This window comes from Acanthochromis polyacanthus, chromosome 13 (genome assembly GCF_021347895.1).
Source record: "Acanthochromis polyacanthus isolate Apoly-LR-REF ecotype Palm Island chromosome 13, KAUST_Apoly_ChrSc, whole genome shotgun sequence".
Lineage (NCBI taxonomy): Eukaryota > Metazoa > Chordata > Actinopteri > Pomacentridae > Acanthochromis > Acanthochromis polyacanthus.
The window spans coordinates 38,249,060-38,269,152 of NC_067125.1; the positions used below are offsets into that span (position 1 = coordinate 38,249,060).

Consider the following 20,093-nt stretch of genomic DNA (forward strand, 5'->3'; position numbering starts at 1 on the left):
AACTGACCACCAGCAGAGGGCAGCAGCAGTCTGCAGCTCAGACTGGGAGGAGATTTCTTCCTGGTTCTGATCAATCACTTTTCTATAACAGTGTGTTTATGAAATTGAAAACATGCTTGCTTACTTGATTTAGTTTGGATAACGGAGTCAGAAGTTGCAGTTCAGACAGAACTACTTGTATAACAGATGTGTTTTAAAGTCAGACTCAAATTATTTGGACATTTGAAAAGATAACTATACTGAATTTCATGAATAAAACAAATAATTAAACACAGACCTGTAAGAATGATAAAAGACACATATTAGCAGGTTAAACATGTATTTAGATTCTGTGACCTTAGTTGACTCTCTGAGATGGATCCGATTCAACCTGCTTCACTGGTTCCCGTAAAAACATTAGATGTGTGAATACCATCTGTTGCAGGACTCAGTTTTTCATGACTCTGGCTGCATGTTTGGAGTCATTGTCGTGATGCAGAGTGAATTTTGGATGTTGGCTCCTAAATCATTTCCACAGAATAGTGCATTAAAGCTAAATTCTGTCATTTTCTGTATCTTTTTGAGCATCTGTCAGCAGGTAAAAAGCACAGAGAAGACTAGCCTCTCTAAGGAAGTATTTTATAATTCATTGTCATAGTCGAGAATTTGTTCCCCGAAACTGATTTTTAAACTTATCAATGACTTGCAGACATATGATTGGTTTATGATATGTTGCAATAAAAATCAGATCACAAAAAATTAGATTTAGACATCGATGAAGGATAACATCAAATAAAACACATTTTTTGGTCTATCTGCTGTGTAGACTGACAGCACAACAAGGGTCTGTGCTGAGTGTATCTGCACTAATTACTTTAGACAGTGTTGATACTTAATTTTAACGTCCATGTCTGTCGAATAATCTCAGTTTAGGGTTGTCATGGAGCTTGTGCTGCTTTTCATTACTGTATTATTGTCAGCGGAAGACTTTATTTAGTCCTGTTAATTTTTTTCCTTGAACTTATTGGTCTTTATAACAAAATAAACATTTAGTTGAAGGACGACTATTTCTAGCGATCAAAGTTCTGGAGTAAATAGCTGTTGGTCTGAACAGATTAACTGAGAACTTGTCTTGTTCAGATGTAAGACTAGCTGCCTGATTCCCCACTTTTCAGTTCATCCCATTAAGATTCTGAACACGAACAGTCACAGACACAAAGACATTATTATTTGATGTTTTATGAAACTATCCGGCAATCATTCCAGATGTGGTCATTCAGACAGCTTAAGGAAACAACATGGTTTGTACTAAGCAGCTTCAATACTGAACACTGAGTCACAGAAAATGAACATACATGTGTCTGCTGCACACAGACACACAACACACCAAGAGAACGTTTTTGGTTTTTAACTAAAAACCAAACAATATTATAGAAAACACCAGCATTCTCAATGTCCATCAAGACATACAGTGTTTCTCATACGAACAACATTTTTTACAGACTTAGCTTTTGAGCAAAATTGACTGTAAAAAAAAAAAAAAAAGACAAAATTTCTTACATCCAACTTGGTAAAGACAACTTCAGTAACGACTGAAATTGAAAGGTTTGATCGTTTACCTTCTGACCTCTTTGATCATTTAAGTTAAATAATCTGAGCAAATACTTTCCACTGATCTACACCTATCACATATTTCATATAACGTCTCAGACATGAAGACATTCATAATATTACAAAATAAGGCACAATATGTACAGTCAAACCTTCGAATGTAACGCTGCGAAAATGGTAGTGTTTCAGGTCGTTACAGATGAGATTTTCAGAAGGCTCAGTCTCTCAGTGAAATGTTTCAGTAAGTGTAGTGGTTCAGTGTTTCCATCACTGAATTAACAGTGTCTTTATGGCTCTTTTTCACCACATATAATGTACGAGAAGCTCCACTTGTGACCTCCTTCCCCACAGAAGTCAGCAGGTAGTTGTGGCTCTCAGTGTCCATTATTTGCCGTACTGGGCTCCTTTACCCCGTCTTAACCAGTCCCTCCATGGAGACTGGGCTTTGTCCTGATTAACATCTGAACTCCAGGAGGACGTGGACGACTGGCGTGTCCAGGTGGAGGCCGTTCTGCTGGGTCTGCGGAAGAACGACATGCCGTTGGAAGTGGGCTTCTTCTGAGGCTGCTCCGACTGCTGCTGGGACTTGAGTTGCTGGTTGATGATGATCTGGATGTCGTCCTAAGGAAAGGTGGGGAGGAAGAGGAAATGAGCAGGAAGTCTGAGGAGCAGGGATTCAGTCTGGTGTCTGCAGCATGTCGGCACTGCCTTAATATCATTCAAACTCATTGGTGTTTGACTATGATAGTTTATAGGTCTGTTTCTCCTATTGTCAATTAATCCCAGTGGAAGACCAAATCCAACAAAAACATGATTCTTTTTACAAATATTGCCCTGTATAGCTCATTCTTTTGTGCCGCAGTTGTGGCCAAAAACAGTTAAAAACACATGAGTTGGCCACAGCACTGAACAGGTGACATGCTGACAGATGACTCTGCATCACCAGAGTACATCGGAGCTGGTCCCACATTTACTAGTAATTAATACTTAGAATAGTGCTTTGTATTGATAGATGCCTGAAAACAGTCCACAACAAGCCACAGTTTACTTTTGTCTGAGAAACACTTGCTAATAACTACATCGTCCAACGGATTTGGCAAATTACTGAGAATTAAATGAAATGAAACTATTTAAATTCATCGGGAGGAACCAGTCGGCTTAAAGATGAGATTTACAGCCAGAAGGAGTCAACATTTTAAGAAATGGACTAAGACACTGGTTTTGTCGTGGGATTTGTTATTAATAATAAATGGAAGTTTTATTTTAGATCCTGTTTTGATTTCAATTAAATCTAATTTTATATTTGGCCATCATGAGCCAGCGAACAAGGATTAGAGGTTTCAGCGTGGACCATGAAGGCAACATTTCTCTTATTTTTTTTGTTTAGTTGGTCCATTATTACATCTATTTTCCTTCCTCCTACTTTTATCTTTGTTTCCAAAGATTCTTATTAAACAAATCTTTTCGGGACCTTATTCCAGTATGACAACGTCCCATGTGTACCAGAAATGTGCTGATTGCCGGTCACACTGCACTGTTTTGTATCTGATTTGTACTTTAATTGTGAATATACATCGACATTTATTTTTTTACTTCACCTATCTCTGCATGCATGCTTCTCCAAGTACAAATTAAGACTTGAATTGGTAAATGGATGTTTGCACGTCATATCTCGTCTTGTTTTTGTGTAACTGCATATAATGGACGTCTCTATTTGAGAAACTCTGCCTTCCAAGCAGGCACATGACCTGCACCTATTCTATGCATGGCTTTATCTATGATTTAAATTTTACTTTGTGTGTATATATATATAGTTTATTAATTACAATATTTAACAATATTTTTTTATTAATAAGGATAACTTTTTAGCCTTCAAAGATAAAGAAAGTGTACTTCCTCCTTCAGCTAAAAATATAACACCCACCAGTGTTTTATTCAAAAGGCATGACAGATCAGACCCTCTGACAGATGGCTCGGCTTGGCATAGTGACTCAGCAGCAGAAGGACTCAGAGACAGAGACACCTGCCGCTCAGATCCCCTCAAACTGTCAGGACTGAGAGCAATACGACTGCATCTATCACTGACCGTCCACTCAGGAAACTCAGACTGAGATACATCCACCCATCTCTGTTCTGATTAAATTATTACTTAAACTGTAGTCAGCGTGATATACTATCAGCGCTGATGTCGAGGGCATGAATTAAATGTATTGAATGAGGATTTTATAGAGCAGATGTGAGACAGAATTCATGATAGTGAGACAGTGACTTTACCTGCCAGGCCTCCAGTTCCTGTGAAAGTTCCAGTTTGCGTTGGATGGCTTCTAATAACTGGTTGTTCAGAGACATCATGTCATTTTTGCTTCTCACCAACTCTGCCTCCATCAGGTTTTTCCTAACAGGAAACAGCGAAACCTCGTCAGTCACACACCGGGTGTTTTTAGCAGTGAAGATGTTGACACCCATCACAGGTAAAAACCCATTACTGTAGCTGCTAGTGTACCGTCCTACAAGAACCCAGAAGTACAACTACAATTTTTACGACTGAATGAATTTATAAACACAAAGCTATCATTTGAATTGTTATATTGAGAAATAATGAGCTACTCACTTGGCTATGGCTTCGTCTCGGTCTCTGATGGCCTGTTGGACGACGTCAGCTTGATCTTGTGTTCTCTGCAGCTTCTGCAACAGCTCAGTGTTTTCCTGCTGCAGCTGGATGTTCTGCAGGAGGAACAGAGTAAAAATTAATCTGTTTCTCCAACAACAACAATGACATTGTTGATGCACTGAAGTTTCTGTTATTCAAGGCAATCTAAAAAAAAAAAAAAAATTCTATTTTATTATTTTTAATTTGTCTGCACATGATGAGGAGACAGTTTGATTTAATAAGTGCATTTCCAAATGTAATGAAAAAAAATAAAGGGAACATTTAACAGTGTTGGATAACACAATTTTTTGGGCTAAACACAAGTGTAGGACATGTGATGGGGGAGGGGGGACACCTGAATGTCATATTTAAACTTGAAACTCAGATGCTCTTCCTCACCATACACTTATTTAATGTTTGAAAAAGTAATGCTATGAGAGTTATGAAATCAAGCACAAAGTTTAAAACATAAAAAGAAATTATCTGCAAATCATGCTGTATGTTATTTAAATTATTCTTATTATGGCTGGTGGTGGACAATTTTTCTAATTAAAAAAAAAGAATCAAACTGCCGTGAAAATGTTCGTAAAGCTCTGAATGTGGCGCTAAGATGGATCGCAGTGTCAACAAGGTCAGTACAGGTGCAGCCAAATCCGGATATAATGGTCCGCTACAGGCGCTGCCCCTCCTTGACAGACGTATTTGTTCATCACTTGGTTACCTGATCTGTCAGCTCCTGTGCTGCGCTCAGATTCCCACACTGATCAGCCGTCCTGCCGACAAAACCCAGATTCAGCTCCTGAAACAGAAACATTAACAGAGAGATCAGGTGACAGCCGTGGACGTACACTAACAGGGAGTTTCTGTGCTGTTGGCCTATTTACATGGTTCTGAGGGAGGAAGAGGTGGGACAGGATATTTAGTTACAGTGATAAACGCACGTTACTGATCTGAGCGGAATAAAAATGCCAGGAAACACAAGTGGACAATTGTATACATTTGCTGCTGGCAAATAGAAACTTAGCAAAGCGTAGAAAGGTATCAGATGCACTAGTTCACTGGCATCCATTGCTTGTACAAGGGCAGGCAGCTCCTCAGCATAGCTCAGTGTGAAGACACTATGGAGCCTCTAACAGGCAGAAGGAGGTAGACAGTGTAAATGAACTGATGAATGTGGGCAGGCTGGTTTATGGAGCCATGATTTGTGCTTTTTCTCCATCCGTTTCAGACCTCCAATGGCTCAAAGAAACACAAAGCAACCGAGTTACTGCACATTCAGTACAGCTGGACACTTAAGAGTGTCACATTAGAAACATGTAACTGTTCTGAAACCTGCTTCTCTGTCCCACAAATGTTTATAGAAATAACACATTTTCAAAAAACAGCTGAGTTTCTCCTTAACTGCTGCACATATGGCACCAAAGACAGTCTGTATACAGACATCAGAGCTGGGAGTTTTATGTGCTCTACTTCTGTGTATGACATAAGGCTCAGAGACTCAATACAACACAAACGCTACAGTGTACTTTTCCTGTCCTTTGGTTTCAAACAACAAGGTCAGTCTTTTGTCTTTTCCATTTCCTCTGCCGCTCTACTTGTTCTTTTTGTTCGGCCGTTGCTTACCTGAGGGCCGGACGCCAGAGTTTGAGCCACTGCCTTCAGCCGGAGCAGCATTGCCTGCAGGTCCTGCTGCTGATCCACCACCTCTGACCTCACAGAGCTGCTCGCTCCTCCAATCAATGGGAGGAGTAACTGGAGGATGGACTTCATTTCTTGTGAGATCTAAGTTGAACAGGGGAGGAAACATGCTGATTTATGTTTATATGACTTTAACAAGATGTATAGAATGTCACTTGACCTATCAACATCCTATTTCCTTAAAATTGTGCCGTTTGAAACTCCCGACTCGTACAGCTCGGAGGCAGCTACTGTATATTTGCCTACATTTAAGGAGCTCCATTTTCAGATGCTTTATGGAAAAGTAGCCATCAGTGACAAAAACAGAGTGAAAAACAAGCATGACGCATATTTTATAGACGGATACTGTCTTGAATGACATCAGACATTTTCACAAAGGGAGGCGGCTGCATTACCTCATCGCTATATTTAGCTTACCTTAGTTAAATATTATCACATGGCACTGCTGATCTGATAAGAAAGAGATCTGAGCAGGGTGGTTTTCACATAAGAGGAATTACACCTTAATTTATAATTTTGGGCACCCCAGGCCTAATTCCATATTTAGTTGATCTGAAAAAAATATTCAGCAACAAAAAGCAAACAGTAAATGAGCCTAATTCACCCTTTTATTTCAAGAACTTAAAAAAAACAACAGTGTAATCTCTCCTAAATGTGGCCATTCCAAACAGGAAATATAGTGAATGAGTCACGAGTACAGTTCCATATCACATTTTCCTGCTGCACCACCACAATAACAGCAGCGACACAGAGTGAGAAGACCTTTTCTGTTCTCTCCCAAACCTAATTCTGTCCCCAGCAGTGAGCTTTGTCTAGTATTTCTTTTTTCACTCTGTCTTCAAACACGAGTCACACTGCCACCGAGAACCTGACAAAATGTTCCGTCATTGAGCTCCTCTCTGCTCAGACAGTGACTGTGCTTTCACTACGATATCTATACATGTTTCCTAAAACTGAATGTCTAGCTACTATTGTGTCATCTCATTGTACATGTCTTTAAGGAAATACTTTGACACAACTCCCCTCAAAACACACGTGGTCTGTGAATCATTGTGGGCAGGACCTCAACATCATGAGTTCAAAACTAACACTTGCCAACCACAGTATGGAGGTAAAGTCAGTGCAGCCGGTTTCCATCAGGCAGTACTGGTTGTGTTTGTTGATTTGTTCAGATAAAGCAAGTATTTCCTCCTTCTGAGCAGTGACATACTTGTTTTGCACAGGGACTCTACAGCACTCACAGTATCTGTGTTAGAAGAAAAAACTGTTTTGTCATGCTCTGTTGCCTGCTTTTGAGAATGAGTGTGTTTCATTGTTTATATTGTAATAATAATGTCTATCATCACATCCAGTTGTTTTAAAGTTAATCCAGAAAGGGTTCAGGTTAATTTATCACAATAATGCAAAAATCAAGTTAAAAACAGTCACTGGCTAAAACACAGAGAAATACTTCAATAATAAAACTGGTTCTCGCTTATGTACTCTTGTTTACATTCTCACATAATTCAGGTCAATCAGACAAGCTTCTTACTGCAGGTCAGGCTTGCCAGCTGCAACCATTGTGATTTTCTATTTATCTCTCAGAGCACCACAAGGTTTTTCATAACTCCTCTATCACGACACCTCTGACTAATTCTCATATTTGAAATGTTATATAAACAGTGAACTTGTAAGTAGGCCAAAATACTTCTGACAGTCTCAAATATAAATCATGTGTTAGAGGCCAAGATGCCAGAGGATAATTACTGACAGACGCTGGCAGGTGAAGTGAATCCCAATGTTCATCTCATTACAATGCAATATTCTGCCAGTAAACTTGGGGTCCTGGCATTCATTTGGATGCCACTTTAAAACAAACCACCAACCTAAGCATTGTTGCAGACCAAACTCACTCCTTGACAGAAGTAACTCAGTCACAGATGAAGGACAAAGAGGTCAAGGTGTTGAACCGGCCTCCAAACTCCTCAGATCCCAGATCTAATCGAGTATCCACTAAATGTGCCAGAACAAACTTGATCCACTGCCAGACAATACAGAACACCGTCCTTTGTACATGCCATGACTAAGCTGTTTTGGCAGAATGAGGACAACTGATACATTATCAGGCAGGTAAGTTTAATAAATGGGAAATTATCTTTTTTTTGCCCTTTTGAATTGAATTATTTATAGCTAGAAAGGTTTACAATATGTTCCTTCACCAGTCTTTAGCACACATCACAGTGAAGCAGTGCCAATGCTCCTGATTTTTAGTAATGCTAAATTTACAAGTTTGGCAATTTATTGTTCTTCACTAGTGTCAAAAAATATCATCAACAGTCAAAGACCAAGACAAAACAGCAAAGAAACAGCTTCTGCCAAACCTTACAAAAACAGGAAGAAATACAAGATTTTTGAGGGACTATTTCCAGCTGTGGATTAATACACATTTGGTTCTCAAGTGAGTATAAACAGCTGCAGGAAGGTGTTAGTGGGATTTACTCAGAATGAACTGCAACAATGAAGGAACATCATCCAGAGCAACAGTGGAGCTCACTGATGTGTTCAGAGTTTGTTTGACAACAGAGGCTCAGATGAATTATGGAACTCAGGGCTTCAGACTGCGATCAAAATGATCACATTACTGTATAGAATATCCAGTGGTAATATAGTGTGAGGGCATGCTGATCATTAAGCTGTATTTATGTCGCTCTAACCGGCACAGACAGCCACTGCATTAACCACAGTGGTGGAAAGTAGTACTTTTATGACTTTGGTGTTCTGCGGTATTCACACTTAAAAATGTGGTCTTCTCGTGAAGTGCAGAGCGCCCCTACATAACCTGTTTTTCATGCTCATGGACAAATGTGGCATTAAACCGCCCTAGTTTACTCTTTTCAAAATATTTTTGGTTACACACCTGTCTGAGCACACCGCAACCTACAACGTGGGGCATTTAGGGAACACTGGTAAATTTCAGTGTCTATCGATATAAAAATGTTCAGCAAGTGAAGTGTTTTGACTGTGATAAGGTGGGAAGTGTGACCAAATGAGAAAATTGATTGCACCGGTGCTATCATTGAAAAAGTCCTGTAACTTAAATTTGACTGCAGATATAGAGATAACACTTGTCAAAGATTAACTTTTCATAAACTGCGACCATAACAAAAAGAGTACAACACTTGATGCATCCTTTAAAGACATACACGGCACAGAGTTCATAACTGCATGCACTATTAATTGGTCGTTTTACCTGACATGGGACTTTAGCCCAGTTTTTCTCTGGATAATAAATTATGAAGCTGTGCTCTGATGGAGTTAAACACTAATCTACCTCTTCTTTGCTGACTCCCAGGCTGGCCGTCTCCAGGCTACTCTCCAGCTCTGACAACAGGGAGGCGTCTCCGTGGCTCCTGCTCTCCTGCAGGGACACCTCCTCCTGCAGCTCCTCCACCTGGGCCTGCAGCTGCTGCGACCGACTCCGAGCCGCCTCCACCTCCTGCCACGCCTCGGCTAGCTGCAAACACGACACAAAGAGGAGCACAGACACATAAACCCACAGGCACAATCTTGTGTCTCAGAGTAACACCAAATAAAGAGATTAAGCTCAGGTAATGAACCGTCATCGATTAGAGAGTTTAGTTAAGTAATAATTTACCCTGAAGTCAAGTGTGTCATGAGAGACTCGTGTACAAACTCTACTGACACTCAGGGTAAGAGAAATCCTGACGTGCCAGATTCCTGCCTGCAGACAAACATGAAACTAAACGAACACGAGAGGAATCCAGAATTGCTGGTGGAAATGACAATGACGGGGATGAAGCGATTGTTTAGTAATGCTTTCCACAATCCAGCCGAAACCCAGGCCTGCCAGGCCGAGAGCAGAAAATCCCTTTGTCATTGAGGCTCTTTCATTCATTCAAATGGAGCACGATGCCGTTTTGTGTTACTTGCTGCTACAATGAACACTAATCAGCGTGTATTTGGTTTGAGGAGAGAGTGACGTTCCTGGTGTGTTTGTGTTCTCACCACAAGGACGTAATGTGTTTGTGTCTGTACCTGCTGGCTGTGCTGCTGGTTCAGTTGGTCATGAAGAGCCAAGCGAGTGTGCAAAGAGGCCAAACTCGCCCTCAACTCTGAATTTTCTTGACAAACGCTCTCCAAGCGCTGCTCCAGAGTTTGTTCTTTCTGTGTGAGTCGCAACACCTGGAAAAAAACACGCATAAACATCGGTCTTAGATATCTCTCTCAAACTTTCACTATTCCCCAATCACACCTGATCAAACTGCTTGCCTTCACATGCAGTATTTACTTGGAAATGTTGTTTCCCTTTTCCTTTTTGGAAACAAGCAATCAAAAGTATTAAATAATGATTGCATGATCTACTGTCAGAATCTGATCTGTTTTCTGTGTTCTCTAATTCAGGAGAGAGGTCTCTAACACCACTGAGTACATCCAAACAAAAAATTTGGACTTGAGTTGGAAGAATTTGATGCTGTTTGAAGGACTTTTCTCCACCCAGATAAGGCCTGAATTTGCTAAAGAGACAAAATAAATCATAGACGTTGCTTCTTTTTAATTGTTAATCTTTTAAAAAGCCATTATCAAATGAAGTTCTGTCAAGTTTGATCAATTTTTTTTAATTAAAAGAGAAAGAAACATGTTATCAAGCAAACATTCCCATTTCCTACTGTGAAAATGCCAAATGTTTGTTTAGTATTCCTGCTACATTTTCTTGTTTCTATTCTGGTGTGTCCTATTTTATCTCTATCATTTTTTTTATTCTATGTGCCCAGAATAAATGTGTTTGTTCTATTATCTGCTTTCAAGTGTTGCAATGTAAGATTCTGAGTTGTGTTATGTTCGTAATCTTAAATCTATTCTTATAATTTAGACTCACTCATCTGCAAATGAAAGCACCAAACTTGCAACAAGATAACACAAGATGAGTCAGTAGCTGGCAAAAATACTATCAACACCTCTGACAGACAAAATGAAAATGAAAACACATGCTGGTGCAGTGTGTTCTGGTCATTCTGTCTGTGTGAGTGCACGACACTTTCGCAGCTACAGTTTTACAACCAATCCTTTTAGCACAACAGTGAGGATTAGGTCTGACTCGGTTTCATCATTTAAAGCAACATATGTAGATGTTTACATGTGTGAGAGCTACAGTAGTTACCTGCTCTCTCATGGCACTGATCAGCTCCTCGTCCTGCTGCCTGTTGTGGCTTCCTTTTTGTTGAAGCTCCTGTTTTAGCGCCTGCAGCTCAGTGGACATGGCTCTCTCCACCTCCATCGCCTATCCGGGCACATCACAGAGAAAAGACAAGAGTTTTACAAAAAGTGACAGTAGTTTTTGAACTTACATGACAGACTTTTGTGAGGATTTTACTTTTGCTTTTACTTTTGTTTCCACTGATAACAGGGTAACAGAAAGATTTAAGCCCAGAAAAAAGATCCCTGAGCCACAAAACTGGAATCATACACGAGCATCAGTGAGCCTGAAACTCCAGAACAAAGTTTGCCTCAGGTGTGAGCTTTAAGAAAAGAGAAAACACAATCTTTAGACTAAAAACAACCTAATATACAGAAGGAGATCTCTCCAGAGTAAAGTCCTGCAATCTATACCAAGATGAGAAACAGCTGGGAGCTAGATAACTAAAATTAAATGTGGTTGGTGCAGTTTTAACTGCGGGCTCTGCAGCAAAAAGAAAATTAGATCTCTTGTAGTGTTTCCAAAACTGGGGGGGCGCAGCACAGATCTGAGAAAAAGGAACATGACCGCTTAGACCGAAGATGCAGAGGCCATAACTTGTCCTTGATGAAGGATCATATATTTTGAGACCCTGTGGAGTTTCTGAAGACTGGTGGGAATTGCTTTTCTAAGTGTTCTGTTTGTATCACATCCTATACATAAGCAGGCAGCGACACAACACACAATCCTGCCAAGGTTTGGGGCAGTTCAGCTGATCTGCAGGTGGCAAGAGGAACAGGCCAAAAAACACGGCGATGGCCCACTTGGCCTGTTAGATATGATATGATATGAACAATGTAGGATGGAAGTTTAAGAAAATTGAGCAAAGGAGGAAGGAAATTCTCAACATACTTCAACAGAGCTCAAAGACGCACACAATGCATTTGGAGGGAAACGGTCAATGTAAACACCACTTTGTTCACAAGAAACTCCATGAGGTCACGAGCCTTAAACACCGAGTACCTCCACTGTAACTCTAGAAAACTCTACTGCGATCAAAGATTCATTAAATGAACAGGAAAGTTTGCAAATACAAACCACATATTGCATAAAGTGGGAAACAAAGAACTTTTCTCTCTGCTGGTTTCTCCCAGAATCGTCTATTTTTGCAGAACTTCTTTGTCAAACACAATCATTACAAACCTAAAACTCAGGGATCTTTGGGATGCTGCTGCTGAAGTCTGAGTGAACAAACCCCCCGCCACCCTCCTCCTCCTCTTCCCCCCTCCTGGTCTGGGACCCCTTACTCAGCAGTTTGGCGGGCCCCTGTCAGGTCCCATCACCGCCACATAATACAAGATGAAAGTCCAGCCGTGGCGGCAGATGGAGCGGAGGGCATCTTGGTCTCGTCAGTGACATCATCATGCTACATTAGACAACAATGTGGCAGAGGGTGAACTTGGCCGTGGTGAGGGAAAAGCTGGAGGGGGCAGTTTGAGAGTACGTGTTTGCAGGAGTGCACGGAGGAAGTGAGGCCTAAACCTAGAGGAGCATGTGTGTGACGAGAGTGAAATCGGCACCGATGGACAAAAACAAAACACAGCATGCAGACAGGAGAAAAAGACGGGGAGGGGCTTCAAGATTTGTGAGGAGTCGTCATTACTGCTGCAACATGGGCCTCTTCCACAATAGAGGCAGCGACCCACTGAGAATCACCAAAACACGGGTAGGAGTGCGCTCAGTTCGGTAGCGGCACAAAGCCTGAGATGATTTCCCCTTGCAAGGGCCCCCAAGCCCGAGGCCTTCAGCAACCTAAACACGAGGTATACAACAGCTGACTCCCCCAGCTACAGCCGAGGCCCTCAGGGAGGCTCAGAAAGGACAGGCTTTCCCCTGGGATGAAGGGATGCTTGGGTATGAGGGGCAACATCAAAGGAGAAAATTAAAGATTTATATCTCTCTGTAGCGTTTATTGTCTTTTCCTTTATGTCCATGTGCTGGGTGATGCCGGCAGAAGGGAGCAGAGGTCACAGGGGACTTGTCTCAATTCAGGCATCTCCTTTTACAATAACGGAAATCCACAGCTGTCCAATAACACACTGATCCACAGCAAGCGGTCATGTGACAGTGGGTGGACAGCAGGAGGGGAAAAGGTAAGCTGTTGCTTATCTGCTAATGGGACACACAAAAGACCCTCGTTGATGAAGACAAGGTGAACAAATTATTAGAAACACCTCTCAGGATACAGTAGCTTAACCTTCTAAACAGTAAAAAACAACTTGTAGTTACATTTTTGGTTTTTATTTAGGGTTGGACTGGGGTTTGGCACAGCTAAAACATAGCAATAATTATTTTTCCCCAAATGCATGTTGGAATTTCTTTTTGCTTCTGTCTATTTGTTCTATATATCTGCAGGTTTTTAAAGTCCTAATCTGTTGTAAATTAAATAAATGGAGTAAAAACTAGAAAATTTCCCTCAAAAAAGTTTTGGAGTCAAAGTGAAGAGTAGCATAAAATCTAAATATAAGTACAGTCAACTTAGAATTGTACATAAATAGAGTACTTTAACATAAATTTGCTTAGTTACTTTACACCGCTGGTACCATGGCAGATCAAAGGGAGATGCTCTGCTTTATAAAAGTTACACCTCTCAATATAACTTGATAAAAATGTTTTAATTCAATTAGCATAAGGTGGAATCAGCACTCCTGTTGGACAGTTTTAACATTTTAACTTTCACAGAGGAAGGATTTTTTTTGCAGGACTGACGTTTCAGACTCTATTAGTTATGATAAACTGGCAGATGAAACTGCTTTGTCAGATTTAAAATAGTAAAATCTTACTTTGAGTATTGTTTCATTAAATAACTGTGATAACTTAGATTCAACACTGAGTGTGGCACATTAGGTCAAAGAATCTGGTCTAATTATAATAACTCAACATGTAAATGGTTAATTTATCTTGATTCGGATCCAAACCAAAGTCCCAAACTGGCCTATGATTTTTATATACCTGAAGCTCTGCCAAAACATGCTGAACATCTCCAACTTCCCCCAATAATGACACTCCCATCACACTCTCATTCCTATCAGGTACTTCTTATCCAGTAAATGTGTTTATATCCAAGTTTTTAAAGTTGCACAAGAGTCCGACTAACTCAGCAAAAATGTCTTAATCCTGTTTCTCTTTCTTTTACTGTAATTAAAGTCACAATCTCCTGGTAGTCAGGGACCACATCATATGTTTTTCCTTGTTAGAGACTGCCTGGAAATCCACTCATTAAAGTAATTAACTAAGAAACTGAAGCATGAGACACAAGACAAAGTCATTAATGTTTGACTTCTCAGCTGTTTTTCCTGTTGCGGGAATAATTTGCTATATAACCAGAGCACCTGACATCACTCGCCACTCCTTGATAAGTAAACACCTATTTTCTGCAGTTCAGCTCTCATTAAACTGTTTTCATGTGGCCGCTACCTCAAACGTACCAGGACGAGGACTGACAGCAAATCTTTCCCATCTCACATCACAGCTGTGCTGGTAAATTCTTTCTGAATTCTTTCTCTCGCTCGGGTTTCTGTGGTACGATGCAGACACCCTCCTCCAGATTCCTGCCCTGCTCTGCTTACACCTCTTACAACTGCAGAGTAGTTTAGAGTTTCAAGCTCTGTGAAAGCTGCTAAAGTTTCATTGGATGCAAAGTCTCAGTTCAGAAGAGATTCGGTGTGTATTAACTTTATAAACTTGGTCTAAAAAACTCAACTGAAGCAAAAGGATAATAAAAATTTAAAAGAAACTAAATGAAACCTGAATATGAGCTGATTTTCTTGGGGTTTTGTACAGTTCATTGGACAATTGTGGCATCTAAAGTGGATTTTGAAACATTTTCTCTAATATTATATAAATAGATTTTACTCCATTAATCAAGACAGCAATCAACAGATGAACTGATAACGCCAGCCTATTGAAGCACAGTCGGCACAAAGCCACATAGTGACATAATCACAGAACTACCGGTACAACTCACCCTACCAGGCAGCGATGCAACAGAAGCAGCCAAACCCGTCACCACATCAGGCAGACCAGCGTCAGACATGGAGCTTCTTCACATTCAAACACATTCACTCTCGTCTCTACTTTTACGACCACACAGTCGAGAGTCACCCGTATATGATGCAGGCCAGCCAAATAAAACATTTCCTCCACTTCCCTCTCCGAGAGCAGCTCCAACAGAGATAAAACGCTTTTATCTAAATTGACTTTTTCCTGAACTTCTTCTGGGGAGTCTGTTTTCCACACTAAGCCCTTCAGCCACAGAGGAGGGAAGAGACACTCACAGTTCCTTATTCTGCGGACCTTGACTCATAAGAGGGAGGACTCTGTTTGTCTGGATTCATTTTTAACTTTGCAAGCTCAGGTTTGTTGTTCCTTTTCAGAGAACACAAGGATCTGCTGGGCTAAGTGATCGGCCATGTGGAACGCAACACGTCATGACTGTAATGTTCAGCAAAACAAAGCCTGTCTCTCTCTCGGAGTGGAAAAAAACTCAAGGTTGTCCAGCTGTGTGATCCAATCGGCTCCTCCCAGTCGACTGATAACAGGCTGTAAAATATGTCACTGGGGTGATTCTGCTCGGTTCAGGTTCCTCAGTATCGAACACCCAAGATCATAAATATTTTATTGGAGCACAGAATCCTCTGAGTCAGCTGGATGTTGTCAGTGTTCTAGTCCATTATGTCACACCAGTATCAAAGTTAAAAGTTAATGTCATGTAACAGAATTAAGTGGTTCAGGTGATTATAATGTGCTTATGTAAGACACAATGAGTGGTTTCATAAATGGATACTCTGGCTGACAAGAGTAAATATATCTGTGACTAAAGTTTCAAAATATCCTGTTTTGTTTGAATAAACGTCTGAAAAGGGTTTAGCATGTTTGAAAAACTGGGATCAGACAGTTTTCAGGCAGTTATTTTTCTCTCAGTCAGCCGGCTGATCAGTTCATTTGTTCCAGCTCGTTTCTCATACATTGAATTCTTTAATACAAAACAAACACGCAGGACTGAAGTTGAGTAAAGTGAAACCAGAATCTTTCTGATATTTTCTGTCCCTGACCTAAAATCACATCATAGCATTAACTTTCACTCCTTCTCTAGTTTACATATCGTTTCCATGCAGCATGGGTCATTTGCCTGACGCCAGCAGCTCAGATTTTGTCTCATAGCTACTGACTGACTAATACCATTTCTGCTTCTCTTTCTCACATAAAAGCTTTCCTTTTTTTTTTAAATCAAAACTTGCATTTCTACACTAGGTATTTTTGCTTTGGCCTTGCTCTGAGCCTATGAACAGCCTGAGAGTCTGGCCTCGCTCTGGACCAGATTAGACTGAGTCACACTGATACCTGAACACTGTCTCCCTGTGTGGATTGAATGTCAGCCCGTCTTATCTGGTTTGACTCAGACGGCCTAAAGCTTTGGATCCTGTGCAGGTGTTTGTTTCAGAGAGATACTCTGTCTCTGCCAGGCTCCACACTTCACCCTCAAAACACATTACTGTGTAACATTCCACAAAACTAATAACGCTACCTATGGTCCATATGCGGCACTCACAGTGTTCAGCTCCTCCCTGAGTCGCTGCGTCTGCTCGCTGTGCTCCAGCTGGGCTCGACTCTTGTCCTTCTCGGCCTCGCTGAGCGCCCGGGTGAGTCGTTCCACCTGGGCGCTCAGCTCCCTCGTGTCCCGCTCCAGGTCACCCACCTGGCTCTCCCACTGGGACTGGGAGCCCTCCAGCTTCAGTCGCAGCTCATGCTTTCCCTGCTCCAGCTCCTGAACAGGGTTGTAAAGGATTCACGTCTTAGCCGGTGACAGAATATGAATGAAGCACAGCAAACATTAAAAAGTCAAGTCAAAACTACAGTTTATTCAAGATGTTTGCACTGTATGTTGTGGCTGTTGTTTGTAACTATGATGCCAGTGAATTATGCTTCCTGGCATTTAACAATAGCATATTGTTTTGGAAGGAATCTGAGTGAGCAGTCAGTGTTATAAAGGATCACAGGAGACAGCTGGAGTTTGAATTAACAAAAAAAATATATATAAAAATTGAGGACAAGAAAATGAACAACATAGAATTGTTTTCTACGAGAGGGAAACATTACATCTGATTGTATATATTTTATTAGAGATGAATCACTCAGTCAGATGTTAAACTACACATCCTCTGACAACTGATTGACCGTTTTAATCAATATATACAAAAATAGTCGCTGCAGCCTCATCCAGTCATTCATCACAGCTTATATATGCACTTGTCTTCGCAGCAGTTTGCAAACTACTTTATCTCCCTGTCTTTTTGTCCTTACAGTGCCTCGGTTGATAGTCACGACTGATAAGATACGAGCGTGAACATCTGAAGGAGACATCAGCACTGACCCTGAGAAAGTGATGAGGCCATTATTCAGAATGTCATAACCTCTCAGGTGTGTGATTCTGTGCAGCAGAATGCGATAGAGAGGAAACTATACTTCATTTCACCTGCTGAGCTTTGCTATACATTTGGTAAATTTGGAGAATCAATACCAAGCATTGGAAGTTAATTACATCTGAAGTCTGGTCAGGCATTACTGTCTTCTAACTTTGCAGGAGGTTGTTTGTTTCTTTCACGACCTGTGAACAAAACTCGACTGAGAAATACTTCAGCGAAGACATAACTGTTTGAATCCTTCTGCAGTCACTGGACCAACACAAAAGAGCTTTTAGAGATCAGAGAGGCATGAAGCTGCTGATCAAACCTGGGAAAGTTTAGCAGTGCAGCAGTTTCTGAGGTGGAACCAACTTTTCTGCCAGTTTACACTTTTAGCGTGTGAATGACGGCAGCTTTCATGGATACACAGCTTGCTGTGGATTATACACAGTGGTTGTTGACGTGTTTTCCCACCACATAAACGTCAATTTTCTATCTTTTTGCATCAAACTAAATGATATATAAACTCACTGAGCACCTGTGAGAACTAAAACAACATCTGTGCCATAAATCCTACTTTTATGAAGCTTACATTGTCGGTTTGTTCATTATTGAGGCAGTCGTGGATGGCTGTGATTTGCTGGATTGTAATATATAGAAAAGTTTGTCACATTTTCTCCTCCTTAAATTCATGGGATAGACAAAACAATAGCAACACTTTCAATATAAACTGTTTTCATTGGGAGTACATTGCTGTAAAGTTGTTTTTTGGGCATATAACATATAAGGATCTGACAACTGGGTGCATTTCTCATATATTTACTACATGTAGCTGAATAAAAAATATTCTTATGAGCTCTGATTGTAAGGAAAATGGCCCTTAGTATGAATTTTGTCCAATGTCCTCAACGGTTCTCTCCTGTCTGATACCTTTTCTAAACATGTGAGCTTCTGTTCTAATTAGTTAAAGCTGCATATTCGGAGCTTAAATCAATTTTAAACCGTCTTTCATCAGGAAATATCTCATTGTTACCCGCCCACTTCCAACATGAGCAGCCACCGTGTCGCCAAAACTTTTCAAATCGTACATTTCACCTGCAATCCTCCACTTTTATCACAATTTCCTGTATTTTAACTTGTCTACCGACGCCCCGCTCTTTCTTACCTCCAGCTTGTCTGCGTACTGCTCATGAAGTTTTTCGCTCTGCTCTTTGAGCTGACGGTTTTCCAGGAGCAATGCGTTTCCCAGCTGGGCTGCCAAAATAACCTCTTCCTCCTTTTGTTTCAAAGCAGCCAGAAGTTCATTGGGGTCCTGATAATCTGTTATTTCCCCCGCTCCGTAGTGGAAGTAGAAATCCTCCTCCAGGTCCATCTTCTTGGACTTGAAGCTCCATTCATCCAATCGATCCATAACTAATTTAATCGCACCTTCTTATTTGGGTGAAGAAAGACAGAAACAAAAATCGCGCTGAAACGGTGCCATTAATGTGCCACTAAAGATGCGCGTTCATGGCACCTGAGGGCAGCTGCTGCTTCGGTGAGAGTCTGAATGAGAATGAAGCTGAAGGTCTGAGCTCTCCAGTGAAAGTAGGCAGCTCTGTGTCACCAGCAGATGACTGTTTGTTTCCAGTGGGAGTTGCCTCCAGTCACCTGAGCAACTGTTGCCAGCCCAAGCAGCAACCACAGACACCTGTCCCAGAGCGATGCGCTGTAGCGGAACATTATGTGCAGAAACACTCACATGGCGCTATAAAATGCTGTAAATACTACTTTATTTCAAATGTTGGTCATTTCTGCACAGAAATCGCCACAAAATACTGCTGAAAATGACTGACAGGAAAGCTTGGTTGGACTGCTGTGTTGTCTGATCACAGACCTGAATAAAAAGATATTTCCATTTTAATTTCAGCAAATATCCACGACTGATATATCTCACGAATTTGTGCTGTTTTTGTCTGTCATTATATGGATATATATTTTTTAGATGCCTTCTTTTATTGTTCATGTACTATTCATGTCCATTTTTGTACTTTTTTTTTTTTTTTTTTACATTTTTTAAACTTTGCTTTTGTTTAAAGAAGATGCAATTAACATAGTTCCAGTTCACAGAGAATTAGACATGTAAAACCAATATATATATATATATATATATATATGATCAGTTAATCAATCAATTTTATTTGATTTTATTTGTTTTTATTTTCTTGATGTGTTCTATTGTTCCTTCCTTTTAATTTGCTTTTATTCTAATTTTACAGTTTGGTTTTACCTAGAAAGCATTTTGGTCTCCTTTGAGTGTTGTAAAGTGCTCTATAAATAAATTTTGATTGACTGATAAATGATAGAGACTAATAATAAAAAGAAATAAAACAGATGTATTTTTGCAACAGTGGGTTTTACAGGGTTAAACTGATGTGTGTCCAATAAGTTTAGAACTAATGCTGACTTTCATCTCTCTAGTTGGGCTTTTACATACACAATGTTGAAAAAAATACACAACTTTCATTCTCATAAAACC

General features: G+C 40.4%; 1 protein-coding gene across 1 annotated transcript; it reads right to left on the bottom strand.

Annotated features, from left to right (window-relative positions):
* Positions 1–1,202: 1,202 nt before the first annotated feature.
* On the bottom strand, positions 1,203–19,192 carry si:ch211-235m3.5 (BICD family-like cargo adapter 1). The gene is made up of 10 exons (XM_022200950.2): positions 18,741–19,192; positions 16,723–16,938; positions 11,097–11,216; positions 9,974–10,120; positions 9,249–9,431; positions 5,864–6,022; positions 4,962–5,039; positions 4,202–4,314; positions 3,865–3,985; positions 1,203–2,211 (listed from the first exon to the last, which is right to left on the bottom strand). Exons 1-10 carry the CDS (start codon positions 18,984–18,986, stop codon positions 1,975–1,977), a joined length of 1,620 nt encoding a protein of 539 aa, XP_022056642.2. The 5' UTR covers positions 18,987–19,192; the 3' UTR covers positions 1,203–1,974.
* Between the last annotated feature and the right edge of the window lie 901 nt (positions 19,193–20,093).

What these genes read in the sequence shown, in the direction of transcription:
- si:ch211-235m3.5 (XM_022200950.2), bottom strand. Translation starts at nt 18,986, where the DNA reads ATGGATCGATTGGATGAATGGAGCTTCAAGTCCAAGAAGATGGACCTG. An exon ending in TCAGGGAGGAGCTGAACACT is followed by an intron (nt 11,217 to 16,722) that starts GTGAGTGCCGCA and finishes GTGCCCGGATAG; the next exon opens with GCGATGGAGGTGGAGAGAGC. An exon ending in CGAGACGAAGCCATAGCCAA is followed by an intron (nt 3,986 to 4,201) that starts GTGAGTAGCTCA and finishes GTTTCCTGTTAG; the next exon opens with GAAAAACCTGATGGAGGCAG.